General features: G+C 35.6%; 1 protein-coding gene across 1 annotated transcript; it reads left to right on the top strand.

The window, feature by feature from the left end:
• On the top strand, positions 1 to 12,240 carry LOC107755717 (purine nucleoside phosphorylase-like). The gene is made up of 6 exons (XM_016572604.1): positions 1 to 137; positions 1,338 to 1,510; positions 3,872 to 3,975; positions 8,085 to 8,260; positions 8,392 to 8,582; positions 11,738 to 12,240. Exons 1-6 carry the CDS (start codon positions 115 to 117, stop codon positions 11,983 to 11,985), a joined length of 915 nt encoding a protein of 304 aa, XP_016428090.1. The 5' UTR covers positions 1 to 114; the 3' UTR covers positions 11,986 to 12,240.

Below are 12,240 nucleotides of genomic sequence, written 5' to 3'. Positions count from 1 at the left end.
GTCCTTTGAGAGGTTATTCTGTCTCTCTCTCTTTCTCTCTCTTATCTGTTCTGATAGGACAAGTACACACGTTTTCCAGGTGCTGTCAGCCTGTGACTACCTGTGACTGAGATCATGCACACCAAGGAAAACTCATGGTAAATTTTTGTTTTATGTCATTTATATAATTTACATATCAGACAATGTATAAAGCAATTATTATTAAAAACTTTATAGATGAAAATGTATTTACATCTACTGTTTACTGGCTAAAAGTTAATTTAATTCACAGCTGTTGTCTTAAGAGTATGATCTCTTATGCATTTAATCAAATCTGTAAAGGTCAATAAAAATATGTCAGGCCTACCAAACACAGCTGAGTCACTATATGGAGCAGAATTATCTTTAAATGAGATGCAAATTAAATGGAGCCTTGAAAACTGCATGCTGTAAATTTGCATTTTGGACTCTTCAAAACTCCATTCAGAAACTCTGAATGTGTCCACTATTTCCATTTTCTTACCAGCCAATTTTCAAATATCAAGAGAGTCTCTGTGGTTTCATTCATATTAGTTAATTTCCTGTGTGATTTATATGGCATTCGATTTTCATAACCGACTCCCGAAATCTTAGACATAATAAAAATGATGTGGTCTTCTACAGTGCAGTTGTTGTGAGCTGTCAAAGTAGAGCTTGATTGTTCTTATATTAATGTGAAGGTCTGTTCTGTATTTCTGTATTTTTTGATAAAATAATAATAATAATAATAATTATTATTATTAATCTGTATTTTTCTTGTTTTCCAGTTTTAAAAAAATCTATTATTTAAATTCTTATTTTTATTATACTTAAAGACAATAAAAGAAAAATAAACCTCAATTCAATTTTGTCAGATTTATGCTTATGGGAAAGAAATATATGCTTAAGGAGCATGAAACAAACTTAATTCATAAGATCTTAATATTGTTCAATGCTTTTAAAGTAAAATTATATTTTTATCTTTTTCTAATGAATATTTATATATTTATTCTAAAAACAACAACAAAAAATTTATTAATGTTTTCAAATGATCTGGCATTGCACAAATTAAATATAATATGAATACAATATGAATATATTATTTTTGTTTTAACATTTAAAAATAAACCAGTTAATAATTATCTTGATGCTTTGAATTTATTGTGATGCTGAATTTGCATTTTTAAAGATTGTCATGTTTCTCATTGTAAGCACTGACTAATAATCAGAAGATTGTATATTGCCACTTAGCATCTTATCTGACATAATTTGAGCAGTTATCAATGTGACCTGTTCTAATGTATCTGGCCATCATTCTTTCTTTCTTTCTCCTGACTCAGCTGCTGTTCCTTTGATGACTGCAAACTGACTACAGAATGGCTGCTGAGCAGGACGAGACACAGGCCAAAGATAGCTATCGTGTGCGGCTCTGGACTGGGACTTCTCGCAGACAGTGTCTCAAATAAACAGACCTTCCGCTATGAGGACATTCCCAATTTCCCAGTGAGCACAGGTAACGGATTCATGGAAATGTATCAGAGCCGAACTGAAGGAACAGTTTACACCAATTCTTTCTTTCTTTCTTTCTTTCTTTCTTTCTTTCTTTCTCTCTCTCTCTTTCTTTCTTTCTAAAGAAACAAGCTACAGAAACATTATGTTTTTGTAACATAACATATTATTTGGCATATGCAGAAATAAAGCAAAGGATTGAGTTGGTGGATGTTTTTTTGTTAATTTACACAGTGTGGTCATTTCAGTCAGCATGTTGAGTCTATAGAACAGTCACTACACAGATAAGGGAGTTGTTGCGAATGCAGGGAGCGAATCTAAAAGCACAGAGGTTTTCATTCTGTCCCTCATTGTATTGTATGGTTAACAAATTATGCCCAGCTACTGCTAATGTGAGCTATAAAATGAATAACTACTGCCTATGAATAAAATATCATGACTGGAGCAAAAATAGCCCCTAATATCTGCCACAGGGAGTTCATACTATGATATCTTGGACAGGTTTAAAAATGTATATGGCAAGGTGAATAATCTGAGAAGCGTTCAGATGCATCACATGATATTTGCACTACCTGTAGCAGGTGTGTGTGTACTTGAATGATGGCTAAAGAATAAGAGCACTTGTAATTAAGGGAAAGTATAATAAGGGTCTTAGAATCCATTTGTGTTGTCATTCTTTCTCTAATCCACTTCATAATTGAAATTTGCTGGTTTATGGAGACCAACAGAGGAATGACTGACAGGTTGAATAATGAGAACTATGGATGCTCTGTGCTCATTTTTTAAATAATAAATTCTTCACATTGCCCATTGCATCAGTCATACAAATCACCAAGTGTCAAATCAAAATCAAATCACTTTAGTGTCACCACACCATACAGATAGATGTAAAAAGTGTTAAATTCCCGGGACTGTGGTCTATCAACAAATTCAATCATGTAGTGACAGTTTAAGACAGTTTAAAGATGTACAGAATAGACAATATACTTATGAGTAACTGCTACAGGTAAAAAAAAAAAAGCATTTTAACGTGATTATACAGTTATAATATTAATGTGTTACATGGTTAATAATATTATTTAAAGTGCATATCATTTTTGTATATAATTATATGTATAATATAATTATATATAATATATTAGATAGACAGACAGACAGACAGACAGACAGACAGATAGATAGATAAATAGATAGATAGATCTTAAGCAACCCTAAGAAGATCTTCTTAAGAAGATTTTAAGCAACCCTAAATTTCTCTCAGAACTTTTCTCATTACACTCCTTTTTCTTTTCTTTTCTTTTTTTTTGCTAAATTGCATGACAATCTGACCAGGCGGCATGCACTGAAACGTTCATTTGCTCATTCATTTTTACAATGTTGCAGGAAATACATTTCACGGTGAGTGTAATAACCAACCTCTCTGAGTGAGTTTTTTTTCTCAGAGTCATTTGTCAATGCTCGAGCAAGAAAAGAGGAATCGGCCCCTGGAAAAACAGAGCTATTATTCCAGCAGAACCTCATTACGCTGCAGGTTTTAGGGCCAAACACATCTCATCAGCCAAAATTCAAGGTTATATTTACATAAGCTCCAATTCACTTGGCTCAGTCGGACATACTTTTCCCATGTCAAAGTAAGTTCCTGAAGACACACAAAAACTGCAGCCTCCTATTTGCTAATAATTTTAGAAGACAATGTTTGCTCCATTTGTTCGAACACTAATGATACACAATCAGTCACACTAATGCCATCATCCTTGATGACATCAGCAGTCATCCCTAAGCAGCAGAAATCAACTTTTCTGATGTTGAATGAGCAAAGTGAACATGCAAATGCAAATCGATGAACTTTGAAATACAGCCAAGCCAGCAGGATCTCTGAGACTTGGGATCAGTCATTAGTCAGTTAACGTTACATTATAGAAAAGGATTAGATGGCTTCTGTTATCAATGGCAACATCTGACCCTTTATTTGCTCATTACAGAGAGGTTATGCATTAGATGAATAATCCCTTAGGAAGACGCAATATATTAGGGAGACAGCAAAGACTAAATGCTTTACAGCAGGAGGTTCTTAATCAGGTAAAGACAGCTTTAGAGCCCAATACAGTGCATTTTATCATCAAACTGCTTCATACATCACATGATGTTAGAGCAAATCAATATAAAAGTGTCACGGGGAAATATTTACAGACTAAATGGTATTACTTGCTATTTGTGTTACTCATGAAATTCTCACCTCAAGGTGGTATCTTAGGACTTAATCACATACTTGAATTACAATTTTTATATATTTCATAATATAAAACATACTATATACAATTTTTTTTATGTGTTTTTACTCGTATGTTTGTCTTTTTATGCATAGTTCCTGGTCATGAAGGGTGCCTGGTGTTTGGTCAAATCAAAGGCAAGTCATGTGTATTCATGCAAGGAAGGTTCCATCTCTACGAGGGTTACTCATTGTGTACGGTGAGCTCAAATAAATGGTTTGATGCCTCTGTTATAGGTACTTTTTTTTGTTTTGTTTTTTTTGTTAACTGATTCAACTTTATCTTGCTTTACAATAGGCTTCTTAGATGCATCCATTTATAATGCTTACAAACTCTGTGGCTTCTTTACTTGAAGTAAAATCTATTTCACAAACCCCATTTTGGGGCATCAACGTCTTGTGTATTGTATCAAAGTAGTGTGGTGTGTTTCAAGTAGTGGCCTTGGTTTCTCTTTGAATCACCTCAATGACAAGTGAACTTGTAAACAGCTCCTATTTGCAAAAACAGAAAGGAGCTGTTACCTCCTGTATGGGCCATTAACTTTATCTGTCACAATCAGAAGCCACACCACATGAATACAGAGGCTGAATGCTGAGAATGCAGGTGCGAAGAAGAAATGATCTGCACACTGCTGCTGTCATTCTCATATCAAAGCAGTTCATTGACAACATTCAGTTTACGCTTGTAATCCATTGTAACCAACTATGAACCTTATTTGCAGCAGATAAAACAGTTTTGTTTTCCTTTAAAAAGGAACTGAATGCATCAACATGTTAACAATGAAAAATATGATATTAATTGTGAATACATTTTCAAATCGGTTGAAAGTCTTGGTTAATTTACCAGTTTTCCATGTTAATTTACCCCAGAGTTCAACTAAGCAGCATGAATTATGTGAGCTCTTGGCTTTCTCTTCATCAAAGTCTGTCCAGGGGAATAATTTATCTGCTGCACATGGGGCCGGAGAGCCACTTTTTACTAAATTACGGAGGAATCTACAACCTCTTGCCCTGGGGTGGGACTGTCACTGTAATTGCAGCCCTGACAACATGACACAATGCATTACAATCAGTTGTCATGGCCACCATGCCCTCTACAGCCAGCCAAGAGCTTTTCACTTCGCTTTTCAACATGCTGCTAGGGCATTAAATCCATCAGCCCCCTGTATTAGCAAACTCCAGCATTTCAAAACACTATTTTGTATTTAATGTCTTAATAGCTGTGGCACATAAAACACACTGCATCCCATTTTGCATAGTACCCGTCCTAAATAGGATGCAAGAATACAGTTAGTGATTTTCAGATCTTAACAGACAAATGTTGAAAATAGTATTTTTTTGGTATATTTTCACTCATGACATTAGCATTGCTAGTGCAACTTCCTAACATTTGTCTGACAGGTACATATGTTTTTCATTTACTTTTTGCATAAAAAAAAAGATAAGGATTGTGTAGACGAACCTGCCAAAGCAATTTTTTAAACTGTGAATCTAAAGGTAAAGGTTATGAATTTAGCTTGATGTTAATAATAATATGCATTTTAGTATTGTTTATATATTTCTTAATAATTTGAATTAGCTTTAACTTTCATATTTCCAGTTTTATTTTTAGTTTTCAGTCTTTAGCAGTTTTGTTATGTGCTTTTGTCATTTTTATTTATTTATTTATTAAGATTTATGTATTTATTGTTAGGAATTTTAGTACTTAATTATTGTAGTTAGTTGCCAAGGAAACATTTCTAATTTTCATATAATATAATATTTATATTTTATTTTATTTTATTTCAGCTTTATTTCAATTGCTGAAAAAGATTTTCATAATTTTGGTTTAGCTAACTATAACAACACTGAAGCTACTACAAGATACGCAGATTCAGTTTTACAACTCTTGCATTGTCTTCCTCAAAAGTATCAATTAGTTGTAAACAGATCAGTTAGTGCCTAATATACAGTAAGTATGCAAATTGGGACATTGACTGACACGTGGGGACGGATGTTTTTTTTGTACTCAAAAATGTTTTTTGTTTTTTTTTGGGAACACAAAAGCTGAAATTTTGAAGTTGCTCATATAATAAGCAGGAGCTCGACCAATCTGGTTATTCCATCCTTAGTCAAACTGTGACAGCTGGTTTGTAAATGCACCTTCAGTCCACTGTTCATTTCCCTTTAGCTGACTCATATCTGTGAGTCACTGTGCAAATCTGTGCCAACTCCCCGTGCCCTCATTTACAGTTTAACTTGCTTTCACGTTTGCCCTTGGTAACACAAACAGTTATTATGGCTTGCTTAAGTGATCTCTTTGTTATGGAGAGATGTGCTGTGGAGGGTAATTGGACAGTCGAGCTTGGTTAGCCCTTTCAATGGCCTCTGTTTCTCTGCAGCAAGTAAAGCAGCTTTATGGTGTTCAGATGCATTGTTTTTCTATGTGTTTCTATGTTCTAGAATCTAGATAGACATATTTTAACGTCACAATCGTGTCTCATGTCTTTTGCAGCGTCTCGTTCTAAAAATGCAGTGCAATTTTAATTATACAGGTAAAAAATAAAAGAATTTCAACTCACATCAATATTTAATGTGTACACAATGTGCATATTTATTTATTTAATGTACAATTTCAATATTTTTGCTTATTGTTCACTAAACCCTGTTCAGTTTAAACAGACGATTAATATGCAATGAGAATTTAAATTAAATTAATTTTAGCACAAACATGCCTCTATTCTATGCAGGATTATTACAGTTGTGGGATTGCAACTTATTTATGCACTATTTTGGCACAATTAACATTGCTTGCAGAAATCAGGCATAATAGAATTTCTGTAATTTTCTCATATCTAATTTGCATCATGTAATTAATCTATTGCTAAAAGACTACAGATGCAATCAGTGAGCGCAATTCATTCTTAGTGAATTCCTTCCTTCTTGCCTATATGAAATTGAAATATATGCCAATTCATGATGCAGTGCCAAGACATACAAAATTGTCTTATAGACATATTTTCATTACTCCATAATAGCGCACATTTATCAAGCTGCTGGTGACAGGTAATCAACGGACCATCTATAGACCTATAATGCAACACCTAGACCAATTCTCTCAGGAGAATTAAAGACTGAAGTGATCTGATCTCTGAGAGTTCTGCAAAGAAGTCAGCCTTGATTTAGAGGGTATCAAATTGGGGCGTATTTCCTGAGAATGCCAGTCCACCTCGGTGACCCATCTGTGTATATCTGTAATGGGTGTGTTGCTCGAGGCAGCCCCGCACGTCCACCCTGGTTCAGAGCAGGCTGACAGACTGTGACATCCCTATTGAGCTGTGCTATACTGAGCCCGCAAGTTCATTATTCATCTCCTGCCTGCACTGACACCTCCCTTAATGGCTCCCTGCTTTACAATCCTATATTTATCCCATTTAGAATCACTAAAGCTTATTTAATACCTGCCTAAAACTGTGAGACACCTTGGAATATTGCACATTTAGGCTTGTGCATGTTGTCATATCCACATGGTCTTCTGAAATGAAAGGAGGTCCCTTTCCAGTCAAATAAAAATTTGATTAAAAAAATAATAATTGAATTGCAAACATCTGTCTAAATATATAAATAAATGTTGGTCCAGGGCCATTTAAGACCATTTTGGCACCCTAATTGAGATCCCTACTGGCATTAAATAAATAAATTTAAGTGAATTAAATGAATATATTTTATAATTTATAAAACACACCCACATTCATTCATTCATTCATTATGTGAACAAAATCTAAATTTTAATAATATTTCCAGTATATTAATGAATAATGACACGATTATTCAAAATATTCCTGGACAAAACTTTTCTAAATATCTTTTGTGCCAACAGAACAAAGAATCTCATACGGGTTTGGAACAACTTGAGAATGAGCGAATGATGACAAAATTTTAATTTTGGGTTAACTAACCCTTTAACAGGGCTTCTGGACGCTCGTTGGCACCCCCTCCAGATGGTGGTGGCCCAGGCGACTGCCTAGTTCGCCTGTGCCTAGAAATGGCCCTGTGTTGGTCTCCTGTTTTGTTATATTTGTTTTGCTTTATTTCTGTAATTTTGATTATTTTCTTGTCCAAATTTGAGAAAATGCAAAAACCACACATGCTATTTTTACATCTTTGTCTTCCATATATTCCATTAAATATGTCTGAACCTGAGAGGCAATGGCTTATTAAGAATCATTAATTTAATAATTTAAAAGTGAAAATGACATATTTGATGGTTTAGTCAGAGAGGTTCTGTGCTGTGAGTAACAGCTTGTATTTTCTGTGGGAATTTTTCCAGGTCACGTTCCCCGTGCGGATCTTCAAACTGATGGGTGTGGAGACCATTGCTGTGACAAATGCCTCTGGAGGTCTCTGTCAGGATTTCAAAGTGGGAGACATCATGGTCATTAAAGACCATATTAACTTGCCAGGGTTTGCTGGACAGCACCCACTGTGTGGACCCAATGATGAACGGTATGCAGATAAGGGAGAGAAAACGGCAGAATAAAGTGTGAAAGAGTGGGAGGCAGTATTGGATAATATTTTACGGTACTGTTTTCCATTTTATGGAAAAGATGGTGCATTTTCTTCAATCTCTTCCTCAGATTTGGAATCCGGTTTCCTTGCATGTCTGACGCATACAGCAAAGACCTGAGGAAACTTGTTTTGGACATCACTGCTGAGCTGGGCTACTCTAATTTTGTGCGTGAGGGTGTCTACTGTATGGTTAGTGGACCCAACTTTGAGACCATCGCTGAGGCACGCATGCTGCACATCTTGGGGAGCGACTCTGTTGGTATGGACAATCACAGTACACAAGGAAAAAAGTGGCAAAAACACATATGAAAAAATGAAAGAGGCTACAGAGATGCTGCAGGAAAGAGCACATCCCTAGCTGTCAAAAGCATATGACCACTTAATATGAAAAACTTCAAACACTTCAAAAAAAGTTAGTCTTTTATCTGATTAATCCTCATGAGTAATCAACAGTTTAACAAATTATCAAAATGATATGACCATTTTTTCCCTTGGTATGACTTTTTGTTAGTGCTTTGAAACTGATTTTCTTTCAGAAATATCGTAACAAGCCCAAGTTCATACTCTTTCATACGTTTTCATATTCAGATTACATTGTGCTGAAAAGTCCTGTTCTTGCACGACTACTTTAAGGTAAATTTAGTCAATTTAGTGAAATAGTTTTAAAAAAGGAGATAGAGATTCTGCTCTTATTAAACATCCACTGGAACAGATTTGCAAATTTTACCTTTACTTTTTATATTAAAAATAAAAACAAGTATGGGAACTCATTCTACATAAAGATTACTACTGTAACTCTGGCCCAACTAGACAATAACTAAAGGTGCTTATGGACATGCTAATTTAGCCAGTTTTAATATTACTTGAACAGGATTGTGTGTTAATAGTTTTAATTTGATGATTTGACTGGATACAATAGACTGAAATAAATACACTGAACCACTTCCGCTGCAGCGTGTTGTTTTTGTTATCTAAACTAACATTTTACTAAGAATAATAATTTAAAAAAATTATAATAATAATACAGTGTATATATATATATATATATTAGATGAAAACAAACAAAAAAATAGAAAAAAAAATAAAAATTAGATAATGTGCCTAATAATGCAATAACTGAAATAAGTAAATAAAGAAAGAAATTACGTAATAAAATGACAAAAGAACAAAAGAAAATCACAGAAACTAAAACTGAAAATATAAAAAACAGCTGATTCAAAATCAATAAATTCTATAGTATAGTATAGGGTGACCATACGTGCCATTTTCCCAGGACGCGTCCTGGCCAGGATTTGTTTTGGCTTTGTTTTCCTGTTTTCATGCTTGCTGAAGGTAATGATCGAAAAGTAGTTTGACCAATAACATGCAAGCATTGTACATAATGGACCAATCATGGCGTGTGAGAAGGTGGGATCTACGGTCAAAGCGATGCAATTACGCGTACATATTAGGTGTGTTCGACTTAAAAACAGCACGGCTCAGACCGATCAGTGTTTGACATCAAAGTACCTCGAGAGCGTTTCCAAAGCATAACCGTCTGTACTTTGATGTCATACACCGATCGGTCTGCACACGCAAACAAAGCCAAAACCTAGATATTTTAGGAAATATAGAAATCCTGGCCAGAACGTGTCCTGGGAAAATGGCACGTATGGTCACCCTAGTAATTTTGAACATTTCACGGGGGAACGCAATCCCAGCTAACAGGGAAGGTTCTGAACAAGTTATGAACAAACGTTCTTCCAGTATCGTTAATAAAATGTTAATTCAAAGTTATCTGGTCTTTAATAACGTTCTCAAAACGGTTGCACAAAAACATTATTCAGCCATCATTAATGGAACGTTTTTCTAAAACGTTTTGGTTGGACGTTTTTTAAATGTTGCTACTTGTTTCAGGATATTCAGAGAATGCATGAAATATTCCCCTAACGTTCGTGTAGCCAAGAAAAATCATTTTGAAGTTCTTACAGCATACTTTATTCGCTGGAACAGTTTTGCAAGAGAACACACGCAATACTTTTATGAGAGAACGCAAATATTTAGAGTTCGCCTGCAAAACTTTTACGCTCTTCCAAGAAACTAAGCGTTCGCTTAATAATAATAATACAGTGTATATATATATATATATATTAGATGAAAACAAACAAAAAAATAGAAAAAAAAATAAAAATTAGATAATGTGCCTAATAATGCAATAACTGAAATAAGTAAATAAAGAAAGAAATTACGTAATAAAATGACAAAAGAACAAAAGAAAATCACAGAAACTAAAACTGAAAATATAAAAAACAGCTGATTCAAAATCAATAAATTCTATAGTTTGCTCCTGTTAACAAAAGTTGGTTTTCACGAGACTCACCGGCGCATGCGCATCGCTGACCTCATACATCATCCGCCCGGAACTGCTTTCAGTGTACAGTGAGCGCAAGCTAGATTAAAGTGATTATTACGTTTTGAATATGGATATTTTTCTTACAAAAACGCATCGATTCGCTACAGGAAGCCTTTGTTCACCCCCCGGAGCCATGTAAGACACTTTTTTTATGGATGGGCATATTAGGTGTTTTCGACTTAAAAGCAGTGCGGCTCAGACCGATCAGTGTTTGACATCAAAGTACCTCGAGAGCGTTTCGAAAGCATAACCGTCTGTATGGTACTTTGATGTCATACACCGATCGGTCTGCACACACAAACAAAGCCAAAACCTAGATATTTTAGGCAATATCGAAATCCTGGCCAGGACGCGTCCTGGGAAAATGGCACGTATGGTCACCCTAGTATAGTAGTAGTATATACAATAAATAAATAACAGCAGTGTATAGCGAGTTCCTCATTGCTGCATCAGATGTCCTCTCTCTGAGGAGTTGGAGAATTTAACTTGCTATTTTCTTATCTGTGTAGTGCCTCTCCTTTAATTGGTCTTTCATGAAAATTATAGCTGGTTAATAATGATGTGCCATATTAGCAGAGGGGACCTGCAATGTTAACTAATGGAGATTAGGCCCACCTAAAGGGCCAAAGTAGCCCACTTCAATCAATGTGATTAGGTTAATCAGTGATCTGAATAACTCTCTTGACCATATGATTGGCATAAACTATACTCACTGCAGGTCCTCTGATGAGCTGAATGATGTCTTAGATAATTGGGCTTCGATTACCAAACGTCAGCACCGTGGGGTATGTGCTAAGTGGGCTCCCCTGGTTAGACTGGTCAGTGACTGGCCCATTTCAGTTGCTGTGTGAGTCCTTCTTCCTGTGTATCCAACAAGACCCCAATAGTCCTCATTAAGTATTACGTGAGACCCAGACCCGGTCTGCTTTATTAATGAATCACCTACTGTGCCATAACAGAGATGACTGCCATTTAATTAAGAGTCTTTCTCTCTTTCTCTTTTCCTCCTGCTGCCCTCGCAGGCATGAGCACGGTTCCTGAGGTGACGGTAGCCAAGCATTGCGGACTGCGGGTCCTGGGTCTCTCGCTCATCACCAACAAGGTTTCTCTGGACTACAGCCGCGAGGAGAAAGTGAATCACGAGGAGGTGCTGCAGATCAGCAAGATGAGAGCTGAGATGCTCCAGAATGTGCTCGTAACCTTCATCGCTCGCTCTCACCAAGTGGACACCATCAACAACAGCAACTGCATCTACTCAAATGCCATGTAGGTTCAATCAAACCAGTTGAATTAAGGGCACTGTGGAAGTCATGTGAATGTATACTACAGATCTTAAAGGGCCATATACACCTAGGATGACTTGAGGGTGAGTAATTTATGGGCTAATTTTCATTTTTGGGCGAACTAACCCTTTAAAGGCTCCATGTTATGGTTAGCCTTTTTTTATCTGGTTGGTTGAAAATTTCCAATGTCAGACCTCACTGTACCTTTTATTTACATTGTAAATAAATCTCCCTTGAAATGA

The sequence above is a fragment of the Sinocyclocheilus rhinocerous genome, unplaced genomic scaffold (assembly GCF_001515625.1).
Source record: "Sinocyclocheilus rhinocerous isolate Xijiao unplaced genomic scaffold, SAMN03320098_v1.1 scaffold11, whole genome shotgun sequence".
NCBI classification, from domain to species: domain Eukaryota; kingdom Metazoa; phylum Chordata; class Actinopteri; order Cypriniformes; family Cyprinidae; genus Sinocyclocheilus; species Sinocyclocheilus rhinocerous.
The sequence above is the reverse complement of the archived record's forward strand: the minus strand, read 5'-3'. Positions and strand labels throughout refer to the sequence as shown.

Excerpts from the sequence above, each read along its gene's own strand:
- LOC107755717 (XM_016572604.1), top strand. The coding sequence starts at position 115 with ATGCACACCAAGGAAAACTCATG. Across the intron at positions 1,511-3,871 it reads CAATTTCCCAGTGAGCACAG|TTCCTGGTCATGAAGGGTGC; the intron begins GTAACGGATTCA and ends TTTTATGCATAG. Across the intron at positions 3,976-8,084 it reads AGGGTTACTCATTGTGTACG|GTCACGTTCCCCGTGCGGAT; the intron begins GTGAGCTCAAAT and ends GAATTTTTCCAG.